General features: G+C 34.0%; 1 protein-coding gene across 1 annotated transcript; it reads left to right on the top strand.

Moving 5' to 3' along the window:
* The first annotated feature begins 1,214 nt into the window (after positions 1–1,214).
* LOC126716158 (uncharacterized) lies at positions 1,215–20,547 on the top strand. Its single transcript, XM_050417188.1, has 4 exons — positions 1,215–1,275; positions 16,027–16,524; positions 16,950–17,013; positions 20,028–20,547. Exons 1-4 carry the CDS (start codon positions 1,215–1,217, stop codon positions 20,083–20,085), a joined length of 681 nt encoding a protein of 226 aa, XP_050273145.1. The 3' UTR covers positions 20,086–20,547.
* Positions 20,548–20,771: the final 224 nt, after the last annotated feature.

Below are 20,771 nucleotides of genomic sequence, written 5' to 3'. Positions count from 1 at the left end.
TATGGCTTAAGATACGTGACTAATTAGCTAAGTCAATCCCCATGCACTAATCCATGAACTGATGTACAGTCTTTTCTTTAGTATTAAATTGTAAAGATCAATAGCTGTAGTGTTCATTACATTGGTTGGGCTTAAAAATTAAAATTTTTGCTCATTAGTCCACATGAAGTGAACATTTGCCACATTGCGCTGTAGTACATAACTATTAGTCCAAGGGAAGTGATTTTTATGCTAACAGCAAAGCATGGCCATTCTATAAGCAATGCATGTATTTAGAAATGAATCTAACCTTTTTATATAATTTAGTATGTCAATTGGAGTATATTCTTTTATTTGTAAATTTCTTTTAAAACTTTTATCTCTGAAAATAAATCTAAACCATCAATAGCATAATAAATATCATGTTTGAGAAAAGATTCAAGTTTAAGAAAGTATTTTTGCAAACTATCATCATCTAGCTAGCAGAGAGAGAGAGTATGAGTAAATTTTAGGAATTTAAGATTTTTGATTTGTTTTGATTTGAGATTGTTTTGTGGGTAATTTTTTAGATCGGATTTGCATTTTATCCAATTGATTTTTGATTTGTCTAGAGGTTACGGATGAGTTTTTTTTTGGGATAACTGATTTTGTTTAGACCAAAGAATTTTTTGGGGTACCAATGTTTACAAGGATATTCTAGATTTTTTGATTTTTGGTCAGAAGGATGTATAAGATTTTTTGGAGTTTAATCTGAAACTAAATTTTTTTTTTCTATTACCCCTTCTTTTTAAAAATTTTGGGGCCTCCTTTCTACTTGAGGGCCTTAGGCAATGGCCTAATTGGCCTAGTGGAAGGGCCGGCCCTGGCTGGAAGTGATATTGGATAACAGTGACCGGTGATAATCAATGGCAGTTAATGGCTTTGTCGAGCAATGGTTGGAAAATGAAATAAATTGTGTAATCTATATATTTTTTTAGCGAGTTTTAACTTTTAAGCTACATACAGATGACTTTATATTTATACACAATGATAGTTGATCTAGGAAGCTCTTATTACACTTGAATCAAGGATAATTTGATATTCCCTAATTCAGGCAATAATAGGAGTTGTACGAAATCTACAGATACATTCAACATGTGTTTAAGATACAAATAAGGAAATTATAATAATAACGAAGTACAAAAATAATGGCTATTTGCTGACATAAGTAAGGTATGATTTACATTATGGCCGCTATGGCAGAGAAGACTAAGAAACCGCCATCAGTGGAAGTGTTGGAGCTGTTGGCAGCTAGACGTGAATAAAAATCCTACATCCCACTCTTATCTCAAACTTTAATTGCTGGGACTTATGCTTATCTTATTCCAGGTGAATTATTCTTTTCATATTCTACCATACACTTTCATTTATTATTTAAAACGGTCAATCATGCAAGGCTTTCTAGATAATCATGCTACTTAGCTTACTTTGTTGTTTATTATGAACCGAACCATGTGGTGGCAAATAATTTCCTTTACAGTTGAACTAACGTTTGCATAAAAAAAAGCATATAAAAAGACAAGTAAAAAAAAAATTAAAGTAAATTGTAAGGCATCATATTTTGTTAATATTATCATTTTTTTTTTCTTTTTATATATGTAGAATTGGCCTATAATCTAGAGGTAACAGAAAAATGTGATGTTTATTGCTTTAATGTGGTAGCACTAGAAATACTGATGGGAAGACATCCAAGAGAACTCTTGACTTCATTATCATTATCATCACCATCATTATCAACTCAAAATTTGATGCTAAATGAAATATTAGACCAATGTCTCCCACCTCCAAATTGACTAGTTGCACGTGATGTTTTCCTTGTTGCTACAATTGCATTTGCATGCTTACACGCTAAACCAGTGTATAGGCCAACAATGAAACGGGTGTCCCAAGTATTTCTTTCTCACAAGAAGCTAATGGTGAATCCTTTACATGCAGTTTAATTATGGTAGTTGAGGAACCAAGAAACCCATACAACTAGAGAGAGTGAAACTCAATTAGGAAGTGCTTGCTTTTCGGATGTAAACCATATTATTTGATGAAAAGAAATTAAAAAAAAATTAAAAAATAAAAACCTTGTGTAATTTGTACCTGTTTTTCTTTATGATTTGTGACCTGTATTTTGTAGCATTAAACTGAAGTCTTTATGAATTTGTATTTTGCAACATAAAATAGAAGTCTTCATCACTTTTCTAATGTCACACATTTAGAATTCTCATACGTAATCGTGGAGGTTGCAAAGGCTCATTCACATGCATAATGTTTTTTTTTTTTTTCTTTTTTGATAGATGCTTAATGAATTTTTTTTTTTTTTTTTTTGATAAGGACCTTATTAATGCTTGACTTAAAAGATTTACTTGTGCGAGCTATTTGTTATTGAAGATTCAAAAATAATAATACAAATTTGATGACTAACGAATCAAAAGGGTTAATTAATAAAATATCACTTTAAACTAAGGAATACTTGCCCTCCACTTCCCAAATTATGAAAATTTCCAATTGGCAATTTTTTATTATTTTTTTAATAATTTTTTTCTTATAGAAGAAGTTTAGTGCATATTAATAAGAGAGGTCGTTCAAATCAGCTTGTAGCACAGAAATAATGTCTGGCAGTACATATTCTATCCAAACTAACAAGGGTGGGGAAAGAATTGCGTTTTTTTGCAAATGGATGAGCAACCTTATTACAATGCCTACATACATGAGATAAATTGAAAGCTGAAAAGTGCGAGGCAAGGAAGTGAATATCGTTTGCTGCTAGTTCAAGTGCTCATCTTGTTGCCAAAGTTTCCATGACTAAACCTTCATTATTCCAAATGACAACACCTAGACCTACACTGTTATCTTTATCAAAGATAGCTCCATCGAAATTTATTTTGTAACAAGGAGATTCAGGAGCTATCCATGAGGGTACTTGTCGAGTTGGGTGTACAAGTGCAATCGTTAGGAGGGTTGAAAATTCCAGTATTTATTCTTTTGCTTATTCCAACAATTGGCCGAGGATGATAGTTTGTTTAACCAACCAGAGATTAAATCATATTGTACTTCGCTTAAGAGTACTCTGGTTTCATATTGGAATTGTATTCTAAAAAACCACCAATTTTGGAAAGGAAGAGAGCATGAACCACGTCCTCTTGGTAATTACAAATGACCTTGTGAGAATTGATATTCTATTCATAAAATTTTTTGCAAATTAAATCAAAGATCCAATTGATGGTTAAAATTAACTGTCACGCAGAAGTTGCATGATGCATGAGACTTAGAAACTAATTTATTAATGTACTCCCTCTAGCCAAATGAAAGACAAATATAACTTTTCAAAGTGCCTTATAACTCAAATGACACATCTTGGATTTAAATTCCCACACCTCCAATTATCGAATTATAATAATAATAATAATAAAAAAATTGCACTTTACCCACTTGTGGTTTGGCCCGTTTTAAAAGTGTCCACCTGTGGTTTAAAAGTTATCACTTATCCCACCTAGGGTGACCTTCATTAGACACCCGTTACCCACCTCTGCCATTTCCGTTAAAAAAATCCCCTTTACTATATAAGCCACAATAGAAACAGAATTAGAAGCAACATATTGAAGAATAACTTCTCTCTCACTATCTTAGAAATCAAATCTACAAACCCAAATCGCATATTGTGACCCAAATTTTGTTCAATCAACACAATAATTGGTTCCCTCTTGATGTATATACTACCAACAATATACATCAAATCTTGCCGCCAAAAAAAAAAAAAAAAAAAAAAAAAAAAAACTAGTTTACATCACAAACACAGATAGCAAGGGAAAACAAAAAGGAACCAATTTTTTTTTTATTGGAAGGAACCTAGAAGATTCTCCATCTTCTTTTGAAGCCATAGATAGAACAAATATGCCTAATCCTAAAAACTCACAGTTGAAAAAACTAAACCAACCTAGAAATCCATTACACTCGCAAATCCATTAACCCACAAATCCATTAAACCCAAAAAATTTGAACCCACCAACCATAAGGAAATTTAAACCAACCTAGAAAATTCGAACCCACAAATCCACTAACCCTAGAAAATTTGAATCCACCAATCCACCGTTCTCCATTGCTTCGATCTCAACCGATCTAGACAATTAGGTTGCTCTGCTGCTCACCATTGCTCCTATCTCATGAGTTGAATGCTTCCTCTTCTCACGATTTTGTTTTTCTTGTTTCTTTGTTTTTGCTTCCCGGTCTAGGGTTTTGGGCAGTGGCTAACAATGGTGGTGGTGTTGGAGGTGGTAGTTTGGTGAGGCTATGATTTGATGGTGTAGTGAGTTGGTTATGGTGTTGGATTTGCTAGATTGTTGGGTTTTTTTTTACTTGCAAATCTGGGTTTTTTCTAGAGAACCATGCAAAAGAAAGAGGGTTAGAGTTTTAGAGAGAGGGTTTTTTTGCTTTGTCTACCCTCTTTTGTAAAACTTTGTGCTAATTATGTATATGAAAAATGATGAAACAAATTTTATCTTGACTTGCTTATTGATATTTTTCTTTTATGTTTTATGTGAAGAAGAAGAATGAGAGAAAAGAGGAGAGAGACATAAAATATAATAAAAAAGACACATTTACCCCTATTTTTAACCGTGAAAAGAGAGAGGTGGGTTACAAATGTCTAACGGAGGGTACCTCAAGTGGCTAAGTGACACTTTTTAAACTACAGATGGCTTAGTTAAAATCGGTCAAACCACAAGTAGATTAACTGTAATTACCCCTAAACAAAATAAACAATGAAATTAAAAACCATAATATAACCTTTTGAATTTTCCTCATGAACTAAAATACCCTATCCATTGTCTTCTGTAACTCATTTGATTTCCATAAAAAACTCCCTTACTCTCTTAAGAGCATCCGTAGCAGATGTTGCAAAAATTATGTCATTTTACCACATCAAAGACCTACTTTATTATTTTATCACATCATTTTACAACATCCTATTTATTAGATGTTTTATTATTCAATTCTATACATTAAAATAATATTTACTACACATTAAAATAATATATTATCACATTCTCATTATCATCCACAACATCAAAGTCCAATAAAATAATAATTTTTGGTTTACCACATCTGTCCATACCATTGCAAATTTGCAATGGTACAAACACAAATGGTATAATTTTACAACATTTGCAATATCTGATGGGGAGCTGATTTTCCTGTTTGGTGTGGGATATGTACCAAATATTTAGCATTTGGCACATATCCCACATCTACTGTGGGTGCTCCACAAGACCCCTTTTACTGTGCCTGACCCGACCCACGCTGGCAAGACCAATTGCGAAGAGCACCGAATCCAACAAAGTCATACTTGGTGAGATTTTGTGACACACCTTCATTGTTTGTTGTGCAAACCTTTCATCATTGTGATTCGGAGGTTGACCCAAAACAAAACAAAAATAAAAAAAAGAACGAAATCTTGGATTCTACTTATTGAATTTCTAAGAAATCCAATAATGCGAAGTTCCAAGCTCCTTCAATCAAAATTTAAAATAACTCTTTTAAGTTTTGAGTTGTAAATATAATTAAACAAAAAATAAAATAAAATAATCTCTATTGAAAGCTAGATTCTCAATTCCATGCAAATATTGTGTGCTCGGAGAGTTTGGCACTAAAAGCCAGACTCTCAGTTCCATCTTCCATGTAAATCAACCATTTTAGAAGCAATTCTGGGATAAGTTCCAAACATCAAAGGCATAGTAAGTAATCATTTCATTCTTTGCTTATGATTTCTAAAAGAATAAATAAATAAATCAATTAGAACATAGTAAATCAATGGGAGCATAGTTTTTGTAAGAAAGTGTTGAAGAATATGATGTCATTTTTGTCCCTAATGCACTTTCTAAAAGATACAACTCACACACTTGTTTATATCCATCAGTTACATGGTAGACATCTTAAATGGGGGAAAAAAATCTTGCTAAAGCTTCTGGCTTTCCAAATTCATGTTCAAACAAGATCTATTCAAGAAAATATTCTTTTTGGGCCCCCCTTGGATTCACAAAGATACCAAGAAGTAATTAGAAAGTGTTCTCCTATATAAGACCTTGAGATGCTTTCAGTTGGTGACAAAAAAGATATAAGAGAAAGCTGTGTTACTCTAAGTGGTGACCAGAAGCAACAGATTCAACTTGCCCCTGCACTCTATCAAGATGCAGATATTTATCTCTTGGATGATCCGATCCATTCAGTGTTGTTGATGCACATACTGCAATTAGTCTATTTAATGTAATGATGTCTCTTAAAGATGCAATTTGTGCTACTAATGGTGCCTTTTCTAGTAGAAATCTAACATAAATTTTTGCAGTTTATGTCTGAAGGGAAATTTCTAAGAGCTTCCACATGGCATCAGCTACTACCTTCAAGTCTAGAATTTCAAAACCTTGTCAATGCACACAATGACACTTTTGGTTTCCAGAAACATGCCAAATATGCTTCTTTCCAACAGTCCAAAACCTTTACATGGGAAATTTTGAAAACTTATGAGGAGCAATTAATATTGACTTCATATCAATTGATTAAGCAAGAAGAAAGGGAAACAGGAAACACTAGTCTACAACCTTACATACTGTGTCTGAGTCAGAGCAAGGGCTTCTTGTCTCTTCTAGGCAGCTATATGCCACTTCATATTCTTAGCTATGCAGTTGATACAAAACCATTGGTTTGCTGCTGAAATTGAGGATTCTAATGTAAGCAGATTCATTGCACTTTACTCCGGGATTGGGTCTATCCTGGTTTTATTTTTACTCCAAAGAGCCTTTTCGGTTGTTGGTTTAGGTTTTGGGGCATCACTATCTAATTTTCCTACACTTCTGAGCTCTATTATCAGGGCACTGATGTATTTTTATGATGCAACAACACCTTTGTGATGGATACTCAACCGGGTAAGAGTTTCAAAAGCAATTGTTGCCACGCTTCATAAGAACTCACAAACTTACCTTTTAGTTTTTACTGATGCACAAAATGTTATAAATTGTCATCAAGAAATGAATATTTTCCTAAATCTAGCTCCTAAATCTGATGTATCACCTTCTTTGATATCCATTTGTCCATAATTTTGGGTTTTAAATAGAACTCCAATGACTAATAGATCTAGTAAAAGCAACGATTCAACCAGGAATAAGTCTAGTTGATCATGCAGTCTTTTACAATTATGGTAGCTTAAGGGAAGGCAAGTGCGATTGAGTAAAGCATGCAAACATAGCCTATTAATTTCATTCAAAGAGAGAGTTATATCTCCGTATGTTATGGGAGAAAGCCATGAACTCCCCCTTAACCAACCTGACATAAAGGTAGTGACAAACAAACAAACAACACATTGAATACCATTTCCCAAAAAATTAGATATGCTCAAGTCAAACGAATCAAACAATCAAATAAACAGCCAATTGAATATAGAGACACAAATAATTTTGATTATATTAAAATTTGCAATGTTATATTATATTATATGCCGGAATAAAACCAGAAAACAGAACGTCACTACAATAAAATAAGATCCAACAGACCCAAGCACAAAGCTTAAGCTGATCATGAATTTATTTAGAGGGAAGTGGAGTAGACATCGTTGAAGGTGTAACGGTGTATTTGTCGATGCCAAAGGGCACATAGCGTTGAGAATTGGGGCCAAGTAGTCTACAAGTAACGGGCCAAGATGCAGGAGTAGGATATAACTCCTCGTATACTGCACCTTCAAATGTTTTCAAAGTGTGGTCAGCAACACCGCTGGGCTTGGCCTCGAATTGAAAATAATACTTCGTTCCTATACCACGAACTGTCTATAGCTTCACAAGTCTCACAAATTCAAAATTTGTATCCTACAACAATTGTACAGAATCAAAGAATTAAGAAGAGATCCAAATAAAGCATATATAGATGATGGATATTAAGAAGAAGAAGAAGAAGAAATAAACCTTCATTTTGTTGTAATGATCTAACATCGACTGTGCATGGCAGGTAAATTCATTTCTTTTCTGCTCAGAAAGCTAAGGAAAAAGCAAATTATTATTTCATAAAAAAAAAAAAAAAAAAAGGCATACACTCACAACTCACAATGTAGTAGCACAGCAGTACATACCTATGTGGCGAGGGTCCATTTTGGCGGATCGGGAAGTGTAATATGCAAGTCAGGGAAGCCAAAGTCACTATAGTTAACGGTAGGTAGCTTCATTAGTTCAGTTGGAGCATCAGGAAAGACTCGGTAGAAGAATGGAAACTTGACAATCTCATAGTCCTCATACTCCACATCTCCCATGATTCCTAACAAGGGAGAGGGGTTAAATAAAGTTTGTATTCCACATCCACATCCACATCCACACACACTAACAATAATAATAATAACAATAACAATAACAACAACAACAACGAGAAAGATAGAGACAAACGTATCTGAGAGTCTGAGACCGAGAGAGAGAGATGTGTCAAATTCTTGAATGAGAGAGAAAGCGAGCCAAAGAGAGAAAGCGAGAAAGAGAGCCCTAAAAGCCTAATATATAACGTCGGTTGGCTAGCTTATGTCAAAGTACGGTTTTACCCTAGCATTTTTACACATATATGCTAGGATTTTTACTTTTTATGCATACCAAGGCCCATTTATTCACTTATGCTTCCTTTTTTGGGCCTCCTTGTTCCAAAACTAATTACCTCATTCAAATATATTGGACTCAAATTCCACTCTAGTAATTGGGCCATGGCCCTCTTCCTTTATATATATATATATATATATATATAAACAACTTTCATTCCTTAACAAGTGGTCACCTTGTACACTATGGTGGAGGTGCCAATTTTGCAGATATATAAGCAACATAATCTCACCATCTCCAAGATAGCATCATGGAATAGCGTTACCCTGTCTTGCCATATGGACAAGCTCCTTAATGGTGCTGCCAATGATGAAATATCGTCCAATGCGTTAGCCCCATGGAGAAATATCGTCCAATGCTGTTATGAATTTGAAATCAAGTGTCAAGTCAGAGAAGATTCACACAATAAAGCAACATTAAAATTAAACCCCCATAAGCACAAAACGTATGTAACATTTCTTAGCCTTCCACATATAGTCTTGGAGAAACTATTACTGCAATCAATGAAATGCACTATTTGATAAACATTGGACTTAGAATGATGATTTTTTTTTTCATACCTAATAGGTGTAATAAACAGTCCCAATCATCCACCTGATCTTTTTTCAAGGTCTTTGTAAGATCATATAACTCAAAATGATGTAACAACAAATTGATTATTTTATTGAAAATTAAATATCCACTAAGTACACTGAAGTTTGATGAGGGAATAAACTGTAGGGAGTCTCACCCCAGCAACAATCCCTAGCTGCTTACAGCTCTCACCAAACTCTTCTTTTATTAGTTCCTCACACTGTAGATCGAGATCCTATTTCGCATTAACAAAAAGTTACATCAATAATGCCATAAAGAATCCACATCCTATATTCTACGATTATTGGGAAAATGACTAAAAAGGGTACAAAGAGCCCAGGGTGATACATGCTGGTCTTGTAGCTTTGCCTTGTTCCATCAATACAAAGAAAGAAATGATCACCTCTTTGACCTGCATGATCATAAATGAGGGGCTGTAAGAATATGAAAATGTGTAATTGCATATAAGATATTCCTCAATCAGGACTAATGCTCAAATAAAGAGATTCAAGATATAAAAATGAGCATACAATAGTATCATGTAGCGATAGCATGTCCCATTATAATGGCATCAATCTGTCTAACCTTGTTAGTTATGTCAAATATGAAATTAGTTCCTGCTCATCATATGCAATCAACACTCAAAAATCAAAGCCTGAATTCATGTAAGTTCAGTCAACTAATTCCAAATATTTATCTCAATTACCATGATATACATTTTTCAAGTTCCCCCAGACATTCATTGTTTTCCTCAATGAATTGATACTTTTTTTCAGGAATTTACTGCAATTAATCACACTCTCTACTAACTATATAAAAAGAGCAAATGCCTCTATGTACAGTAAATTTCATTTAGTCAATTTTTGTTGGCTTGTTGAGGCCTAAACGACACATTCTATGGACTAGGGGTGTGCAGCCAACCCGCTAAAACTGACTTGACCCAACCCAACCCGCCAGGTTGGGTCGGTTTTTAGGGCTTGGTGGGTTGGATTGGGTTACAAAAATATTTTTGGATAGCGAGTCGGGTTGGGTTTGGGTCATAAAATTTCAAACCCGCCAAACCCAACCCGACCCACCCATATATTTAATATATATTATATAATTAATAATTTTTTTAAATAACCAACTCTTCCTCCTATTTTATATAAAAGCCAATATTAATGTCTATTAGTTTATATATTAATGTATAATTTGTTTATCAACTCAGATGACATGTGTGATATATTTTTTTCTAATCAATTTAATAATAATAGTAATAAAAAAAATGTCCAACTCATGGATTCAACCCAACCCAACCCATATGGGTTGAGTTGAGCTTATATAATGAGTTAGATTGGGTTAAATTTTTTCTACTCACCATGATGGGTTAGGTCAAAAAAACCTCCTAACCTGACCCAACCCGACTAGAGGGGACTCAACCCTTTCACTTCAAAAAAAACAAACAAAACGTTCTGGAGCTCTCTCCATGTCTCTTCTCTTTTTTATTTTTTATTTTAGGAACTTCTCTCTCTTTCTCTTTTCTCTCTCTCGAACAAATCGGCTTTGGCTGAAATCAAATTTCTATGGGAGATAGTGAGGGAAGAAAGACTGACTCATCATTTTCGCAGTAAGTATCTCTTCTTTTTCTTTTATTTCTCCGTTTCTTCAAAAAAAAAAATTCTTTAGATCTGTGTTTGTATTTGTTTCCTTATGGGTTACAATCCTTGATTGTTTGCTAATTTGGGTCTTTTAGGTTTATGGTATTGTGGGTATTTTGGGTGTCTTTGGCTTCTTTTTCTTCTTAACTTTTACTTGGGTTTCTAATTTTTTAGGTTAGAAGAGATTGAAAGAGGAATAGAGAAACAGATAATAAAGAAAGGGGGATTTGGTTCCATTTTTTTTTTGTATTTTTGGCTAACACAAGACAGGTAACATCCGTCTCTCTCTCTCTCTAAAATTTCCAGTTTAATTTGGTTCATTTTTGTTTGTTTTTGCCTAATCTCATGCCATTCTCTCTATTTTTAAATCTCTCTCTCTCTCTCTCTCTCTCTCTCTCTCTCTCTCTCTCTCTCTCTCTCTCTCTCTCTCTCTTTTAGGTTTAAATAAATTTTTTGGGTTCTAATTAGTTATATTGGATTTGTAGCCACCAAGTTGAGCTGTGCGATTCAAAAGCAGGGACTGATCTTTTGGATATCAGTAAGGCATGCTTTTGAATTTTGGCAAAAGTTGATTTTTTTTTTTTGTGTGTAAATATTTAATACATTGATTCAAGGTATAACATGGGTGATTTGTATTCAAATTAAATAGTCGGTGAAGAAAGTTTTTTTTTTTTTTTTTTAGTAATGGATCAAGATGAGGTTAAGGTAGTGAGTCAGTTTGGTCCGGAATAAGTTAAAATCTTATAAGTTTGGGTAATAGAGTGGTGTTTTACCTTTCTTTCTTTCTTTCTTTTTTATTTTATTTTATTTTATTTTTTTTTTTTTTTTTTTTTTGTGAAATCAGAAGAAAGGGATATTATGTGTGGCTGTGATGAAAATACACATGATATACTTATAATACTTCCAGTCAATAAATTACAACTGAAAATTTAAAAGAGCAATGAAATCCAAGAAAGAATTTATAATGCATTAGGACTAATATTCAGGTTCATAATCTTAGTTTCAATTTTTCTTCATTAAAATTTGGAGTTCAAGTAAGGTTCATATACAGCCACCTCAAGCATGATAAGACTTAACATCACAATACTTGTATTCCATTCATTGTTATCTTCATTAGAATAAATATTCAAACTTGGAATTATATACAACAATTTGTCAGCAAGCAGTTAATACTATAACAGAGCATTGGAGACATAAACTCAAGCTTGGATCTTTGAGTTTCTTGGCCTTTTGTTCATTGAAGATTAAGTTCCTGTCTCTACTAGAGTTTATTTATGCTCATAAGATTTTTGCAATTTTCCTTTTCCTTTTCTTATGTGTGGGCCTCTTCTTGCTCATTAACCATTTAGTCAAGTCTTTAGGGGTTGTTTGTATGGCTTGTTTCCATAACTCAATTCTCAATTTCCATAACTCATAATTTAAAAATGGTGAGACCCATAGCAAAAAGGTTGTTTGGGAAGTCCATAACTCTGTTTCCACCACTCAATTTTCTGATTTTTGAGTTATAAGTTATGGAAACTGATAACTCAATGACAATATTGTAATTAAACAAACATAGGGGACCCACAAACAATACTCAGTCGCACCTTTTGACCACCTTTTGACTTTTTTTTTTCCTTTCTTCTCCTGGGTTGGCTGTTTGGTTCTTTTTTTTTTTTCTTCTTCTTTTTTCATTGGTTTGGTCTGTTCTAGGTTTCTTCTTCTTCTTCTTTTTACTAGATTCGGTGAGTTTGGGTACTGGAAAAAAAAATAAAAAATAGTTGCACTAGGTGACAGGTATGGGACCCACAAATAGTGTGAAAAATATTGAGTGATGGGAAGTGAGTGATGGTGCCAAACAAACATGGTATTTTAGAGTAATGAGTGATAAGTGATGAGTGATGAGTGACAAAAATTGAGTGACCAAAAAAAAGCATCCAAACATGGGCTTATTTTCCCCATTTCTTTGTTCCTTCCCATAAAAACACACGTACACACTATTGGCAAAATTTAGTGATTTATAGTATACATGTTGTAAAATATTTTTGTATACATGTTGTAATTATATGTTTCAGAAAATTGATTGATTAGATTAATCTATTTTTAAATCATGTTATTGCATCATGAATTCTTCTATAATTTAAATCAAACTGGTGGCACCTAATAGGTTCTAAGCCTTGAACTTAGTTCACAATGTTTATCAAAGTGCAATTATTTATTAATTAGCTATATATATATATATATTTCATCCTAACTTGAAAGTTGATTGTGCTAAGAATATTACGACACTCACCTATAGAAGAATGAGAAGGTTATGATGATACAGAAGAGTTGAATTTTGGGATGGTTTGATTGCGTTGTGATAAGGACATTGGTCAAAGGTCAAGTTTTTGGTGGTTTGAGAGGAGGACTTGGGTTTTGTGTTTTCGATTGTAGCTTGCTTTCTTGCTTTGTTGGTTGGTTGTAGGTTTGAGACCTTTGTGGGATAGGCCTCGGTTGTGGACAATGATGTTAGTTTTGGAAAATTTTTATTTATTTTTTTTGTTGTTTAATGTTTTCACTTGTTTATTCATTAGTAGTTTTAGATAAAAATTGTAAATTTAAGTGTAGAAGTGTAAGTTTGATTGATAACTAATGGTTCAATCATGTAATGTTGCACATACAAGAACTACATAAAATGTTTTTGCATTTTGGTGAATCTTAGATGGCTTTAGGGAACTATAAAGGATTACAATACATAATTGTGTGATTTGAATATATTTAGCACTGAGTGATTTTTGGTAGAATATAATCCTCTAATAGACCAACCAACACTAGTTACTAGATTAAATATCAATACAGTTATTGGCACTCTTCTATACAGTACTCACTTTTTAATTTAATTTGATAACATATCACTCTGACATTATCAACTTAATCTTCCACAACGTACGAGCAAACTATATTTTTGTCATCAAATATTCAAATGTTACCAAGATAGCAAAATATTTTCACAAAATAGATGCATCAAACAGGAAATACAAATGCAATTTCATGAGGAAATTTAACACAATCAGTCAGATGCATATAAATTTGCATCATATCTGCAAGTAGTCATGAGAAAATTTCACTTACAAAGTAGTAATCTTGCATGCTCAATTCTGAAAAATAAATTCTTGAATTTATGAAAATGTTTGGTACATGTACTTAAAAACTAAAAACATGTGTGCAAATATGTATGGGTGAAACGTGTGTGGAAATACGTATAATATTGTTTAAAAACTGAAAACATGTGTTTGTGTGGATATACCAAATGGGGTTGCACCCCTCTTTGTACTCTCATCTCCTACTTTGAGTGATGCCACAGGGATTGCTTTCTTTTGATACTACTTTCTACATAGCCTGAGAGAAAATTTAACTTTTTCAGATAATGGATACAACAATTATTTAAATTTATAACTTCAAACTACAAGAAACCATTGTCTATTGTGCCTTAAAGTCGCATGGACACGGGTACGGATACGGGAGTACGACAATTTTTGAAAAATAAGGATACGACACAGCATGAGTATGGCAATTAAATAATTAATTAAATTTTATATTTAGACATTTTAAAATATTTTTAGACATAAAATACGTTTATGTCTAGAATTTAAATTATGTAAGAACTACAAATAAGTAAACTAACACCCAAAGTAGTACAATAATACACGACTCATTGTCAGAAAATTAAATGACAGAGACTACTGTACAAAGATTTACTTATTATATTATCATGTTTTATTATTAATTTTTATATAATACTTTCAAGTAAATAAGGGTCTATTTGGTAATATTATTCTAGTAATGTTGTTTGTATTTTTTAAAAATATGTGTGGGTAAAAAAGTGTGCAAAAATATATATAATATTATTTAAAAATTGAAAACATGTGTTTAAACGTATGTACTAAACAGACCTAAGTCTTTGAAGATATCATATCAAAAAAGAGAATGTTAACCAGCACCCGCCGAAAAGACAAAAAAATTGTCAAAAAAAAGACAAAAATTGTATAAAAAAAAAGTAAAAAATTTTGTGTTAAGAGCATCCACAGCAGTGGAGCTAAATTTTTAGCAATTTAGCTCCACCAAAATTTATTTTATCTATTTTACCTACACACATACTGCAGCAGTGGATCTATTTTAGCTTTCAGCATAATAAAATAATATAAACATCACAATAAAATATTATAACCACTACAATAAAATAATATATTCTACTACCAAAAAAATATTACACCACCAACCTCAACCACCTCTACCATCAACCACAGACACAACCACCACCAACACCACCACCACCACCACCACCACCACCACTACCGGCAGTCCACAGCAAAAAAAAAAAAAAAAAAAACCACAACAAGCACAAGCCCACTGCCACAAACACAAACACAAGCCCACTTGTATCATCGCTGAGCAGCGAGGAGTGGATGGTAGAGGTGGGTGCTGGGCAGCGAGGAGTGGTCGGTGCTGGGCTGGGCTTCGATTAGCGATCGGTGCTGAGGAGTGGTCGACGTTGGGCTGGGCTTCGATCGGCGATCAGCGCTGGGCAGCGAGGAGTGGTCGGCGCTGGGATGGACTTCGATCGGCGATCGGCGCTGGGCAGTGAGGAGTGGTCGGCGCTGGGCTTCGGAGGACTGAGCAGAGAGGCTGGTTTGATTAAAATGGAGGACTGGAAGAGGAAAAAAGAGGAAGAAAGAAGTGACACCGGAGAGAGAGAGAGAAAAGAAAGAAAAAGGAAAAAATATTTTTTTAATAAAAGAAGAGAGAGGAATTTAATAAAATAATATTTTTTTCCTTTTAGATGTTATGAACAGTGCACATCTATTTATAGATGTGCACTGTAGCAATGGAGCTAAATTTTTTAGATTTAGTTCCATTGCTGCAGCAAGGTTTTTGTGTTTGTGGAGCTAAATTTTAGCATTATAGCATTATAGCTACACTGCTGCAAATGCTCTAACACAACCCTAAAAAATGTCTAAAATTCACAACGCTTGTGATCTAAGGTCTCACCGAGCAGTGAGCACGTCACTACTCACTAGGATCCATATCCCGTGCCTAGGAGGTATTGCACGGTGTGCAATTCCTCTTTTCTCAGCCGTAGATTTAATCTAATGGTCCAAATCATTGACACCTCACCAAAAATTAAAAGACTACTTTACCCTTTAAAAAATTTCACCCGCCCACTGTTTCAGTTTCAGCCCTAACCAACCTTCTTCAGTCAAAAAAAAAAGTTTCAGCCCTAACTTTTCATAAACTCAAATTTTTTCTCTCTCTCCCCTGCGCAGCCGCCTCTCCTTCAACCCATTCTCTGCCTCTCCTTCAATCCATTGTTACAGGCCTAACTGTTACAGCAGCCCGGTACCAGTCCACACAAGGCCAAGCTTCTCTCTTTTCCATCACTGTTGAACCTCCATTGCTTCGAGAACCCAGTAGAGTTACTATTCTTCCAAAGCTCCGGCGACTCTTCAAGCTCGTCCGATTCCGACGCCGACGAAGAAGACCCATCTCGCTCTTCAACAAAAAAACTTCCTCCCTCTTTCTCGTGTGTGAAGCTGTCCCAAGTCCCAACTCTCATGGAGTGAAGGTCTCTCTGAAGCAACGAAGCCACTGGTCGGATCGGTGGTTCCGACGGTACTTGGCCATTGTCTCATCGGAAAATCCCCAAAATCCCCTTTGTCCTCCTCTTTCTGGTACCCCTTTTCCCTCTTTCACTTCCTATATATTTGTGTGCGTGTTTGTTATGTAAAAGATATTTTTTTTTTTTTTTGAGAGTCGTTATGTATAAGATAATTTAATGGTAGTGAAGAAGAATTTCAAATAGGCAATGAAGTTTTTGGAGTCTAATTAAGTGGAATCGTTAATTTTTGAAGTGTCCCATATGATAAAAATTGCTCTATTTTCATTTTCTTTGTCCTACATAACAAAACAGAGTGTCAGTAGTGGTTGGCCATTTGAGTTTTATGCTAAAAATTCAATTTTTGCTTCAAGAAAACTAAACATAGAAAAATCTGGGCTTTTGTTGTAAATTTGATAACTTTTCGTAAAATGAAGCTTAATTGCTTTAAACTTGAAGGTTAATTTCTTTAATCTTAATTGCTTAATTGCTGTGATGTAGGAATGGAAGATGTTCTGGCGAGCTATGTTTTTGGGAAGAAGAAGACAACAGAAGTTGCTCACTTGTAAGTACTTAAGGACTGGAATCCTTGAAATATTGATTTTATATAGTTGTATATTGGTTTGCCATTTTGATTCTTTACAAAGATTTTAAACCTTGCTAATTCGGATTAAGATGTAGTTGATTAGAAGGAAATAGAAAAAATCGCTTCACCACCTCTTTTGCACTGAGCCTTTTGTTTTTGGTACCTCTTGAGCAATTTTAGGAGGTTTTTCCTCTTTGACATTAGCTAGAAATTCTGTTGCTTGGTCATGAGGTATTCCAAAAAATATTTTTCTTTTTTGTCCTTCTAAGTTTACTTAAGTACATGTTCTTTTTCCCTAAATTTGGATTGATTATCCAGCTGTGTATTATTCTAGTAGGATAATATATTTGGCATGTTGTAGTTCATTTTATACATACAAACTATGGCTCTTGAAAGGTGAACTTGTGAGGAAACTTTTTATTGTCTTGAATTGTCACCAGTCATACTTTACAAGTTTTGCCCAAATGTTAAGCAATAAATTACAGATTTTTATATGTTTGTTAGTGCATGTCCAAAATATTTTGGGTTTTTGATTCGAAATAATCTTCCAAAATTGGGTGATTCTGTTTTTCTTCTAATAAAACATCAAGTATTTCTAGATGAACTTTGATTCTACTTGGACATTTCTATGTTATTGAGATATGGTTCTGATTTGTACAATAAAGCAAGAATTGCAACTAATTTGTTAGGCATAGTTGATCATATGAATAGCCTAGTTTGTTTTATGTTTTCATTTACTGAGGCTGAAATGTTATATGGAGTAATGACCGTATGTCCCTTGTTTTCTTGTTAATAGGAAAAAAATTTAGCCTTTACTGGCCAAAAGTTTAATGTATCTTTTGATCAATTGAAGCACCATGTATCTTGAAGTCAACCTAGGCTAATGCAGCATGGATAAGACTATCTTGTAATTCATCAGCCAAATACCCACAAAAAAAAAGACCATGTGCCAAAAGTGAAACTTAAAATATGTCTTCCTAACAAACTTTATTTCTATCAATTAAGTTTTCTCCTTAACAACCCCACATGCAATTACATCAATAACTAGATTAAAGTTTTTCTGACTAGTTTTTGGGTGAATTGTATCACATCCTCTGTATAATCTTCCGAAACCTTTTTCTCCCCAGTTATTTTTAAACCGCCAAAATTTTTCTTTGCTATTAGAGTAATACCAAAGCCTAAAATTGTCACCGCATGTTCAATAAAATCTTCATCTTTAGCCGTAGCTTCATAGGTTGAATTTTTCCTAAGTCTGCAAATATTTGAATTGTGTAGTCTACATGCATTAATTCCTCATTCTCTACATTTATCATTGTTGGAGATATGCTACTTAACTTCTTCAGCATTAATTCCTTATTCTCTACATTTATCACTGTGTAGTCTTGGAGATATGCCACTGTCATCCCATGAAAGATTAGAATTAACATATTATGGCATCAAATCTCATACTTTTATTGTTATTTACATATATGTTCATTACAAAGAAAGAAAAAAAAAAAAAAACTTACAAAATATCGTGGATTAAGAAAGATTTTTGCAAACCCCTTGTGTGCTTCATCTTGAAGAAGATTCATAGCAAGTAGGTGGGCCTGTGATAAACAAGATCTTATTGACACATTACAGGCCCACCTACTTGTTAGGAATCTTCTTCAAGATGATGCATGCACTTGGAAGGGGACTATGAGGTGCCCATTCTTGAAGTATTTCATTGGATGATGATATATGGAGTAGCAAAAGAATCTGAGTGCAAATTTGAGGGGTTTGCAAAAGTCTTTCTTAATGTACGATATTCTGTAAGATTTTTTTTCATATTTGTAATGAAAATATATGTAAATAACAATAAAAATATGAGATTTGATGCCATAATGTGTTAATTCTAATCTTTCATGGGATGACAGTGGCATATCTCCAAGACTACACAGTGATAAACATAGAGAGTGAGGAATTAATGCTGCAGATGTTAAGTAGCATATCTTCAAGACTACATAGTGATAGATGTAGAGAATGAGAAATTAATGCTGAAGATGTAGACTACACAATTCAAATATTTGCAGACTTAGGAAAATACAATCATGATGAAAATTCCGTCTATGAAGCTACTGATGAAGATTTTGTTGCACAAGTGGTGGTAATTTTAGGCTTTGGAATTACTCCAATAACAAAGAAAAAATTTTGGTGGATTAAAAATAATTGGAAAGACAAAGGTTTCGGAAGATTATACATAAGATGTGATGCACTTCACCAAAAAACTGGTTAGAAAAACCTTAATCTAGTTATTGACAAATTGCATGTGGGGTTGTTAAGGGGAAAGTATTTAATTGATAGAAATAGAGTTTGTTAGCAAGACATTGTCAAATGTATTTTAAGTTTCACTTTTGGCACGTGGTCTCACTACTGCCGGCCCGACGCGATCCTCAATGTCACCAGCCCACTGAAGCTCGACGTCATCGACCCACCAGCTGACCCACTTAGTCGAACTCCCAAGCTGCCGATCCACGCCTCCAACCCGACTCGCCTTTAGGTGAGTTGTCTCTGTCTTCTTCATCTACATGCTTGGGATTTTTTATTTGGGTAATTGGAATGATAAATTTATAATATTTGTTCAATCTATTGATAAATCGTTGGGGATGGTTCATTTGTTGAATTGGCCGTGAAGTGATAAATATTTAGTGTTGAAATATCTTAATAAGAAATTGGTGAAGGTGTAAAGATCTTAATATTATCCAAGTGTTTTCTGAACTGCATATAATCTTTTGCTTATTCTCAGAATTTGAAAATGAGAGACATTCACATGTCATGGATATCTGTTGTCTTCTGCCTACTCAAAGTTATTAACAGTTTATTCTCTTCCAACTTATTCTTGACAATTTTTTTTCCTAATCATTAAGGACATGTAATTTATTTTCCTTCTCTCACCCTAATATATTCGGATGGAGCTGATCAACTAAGACTCTTTGAAGTATTCACACTTTTATTCTTGGTTGCTTTAACAGAGAGGACCATGAGGATCTTTCAGTAAAGGTGAAGTCAAGGCTCAAGGTGTCTCTCTGAAGCCTGCTAAAACCCTGGTCGTTTTGGGAGATAGCTATGACGTGGGATTTTCGTGTTAGAGCAGTTATCTCTGAGCATGCCCGGCAGAATGGTGGAGGGAACTTCAGCGTGAAATTCGGAACTTGGGAGAACTTTCTCAGTGCTGCTTGAATCATTTGCATATAATCTATTTGTACAATTACTCTCGATAGGCACTGAGGCAGGTTCAGCCAGAGTTGATGAAATTAAGTATTGTCTGCTAATTGTATCAGTTGGGATGCTTGTAAAGATTTGTTTATATGTTGATTTATTATTGTTTTTGTAATATAGTTAGCATCTTGGTATATACTTGTATAGAATATGCTGACCAAAGTACTTAAGGTATGCTGACCAAAGCTGTGTAATTCTGGAATATTGATCTGAAACTTAAGAAAACCAACCTGGTCTCACTTGTAGTTACTCCTACAAGGCTTTTGTAGAATAGTTTCAGGGTTGAAACTTGAAATTACAGTGGTATTTGATGGTGGAGCTATACATCTCCAAGAATTGAAGTCAATAATCGAGCAAAATTGTGAAACCTGAGTTGAGCCGAAGGAAGGCAAGTCCAATTGAAACTTGAAATTATGCATTTCTAGTTGGATCTCATTGAACATTTATGGCAATTACAAGGCGAGTCGAAACTTCCTTTTTTATATGTTGGGAAGCAT

This window comes from Quercus robur, chromosome 2, assembly GCF_932294415.1.
Source record: "Quercus robur chromosome 2, dhQueRobu3.1, whole genome shotgun sequence".
NCBI classification, from domain to species: domain Eukaryota; kingdom Viridiplantae; phylum Streptophyta; class Magnoliopsida; order Fagales; family Fagaceae; genus Quercus; species Quercus robur.
Note: the sequence above shows the minus strand (reverse complement) of the source record. Positions and strands in the feature narration are given on the sequence as shown.

Excerpts from the sequence above, each read along its gene's own strand:
- LOC126716158 (XM_050417188.1), top strand. The coding sequence starts at position 1,215 with ATGGCAGAGAAGACTAAGAAACCGCCATCAGTGGAAGTGTTGGAGCTG. Across the intron at positions 1,276-16,026 it reads GGAGCTGTTGGCAGCTAGAC|TTTCAGCCCTAACCAACCTT; the intron begins GTGAATAAAAAT and ends CCACTGTTTCAG. Across the intron at positions 16,525-16,949 it reads CCTTTGTCCTCCTCTTTCTG|GAATGGAAGATGTTCTGGCG; the intron begins GTACCCCTTTTC and ends GCTGTGATGTAG.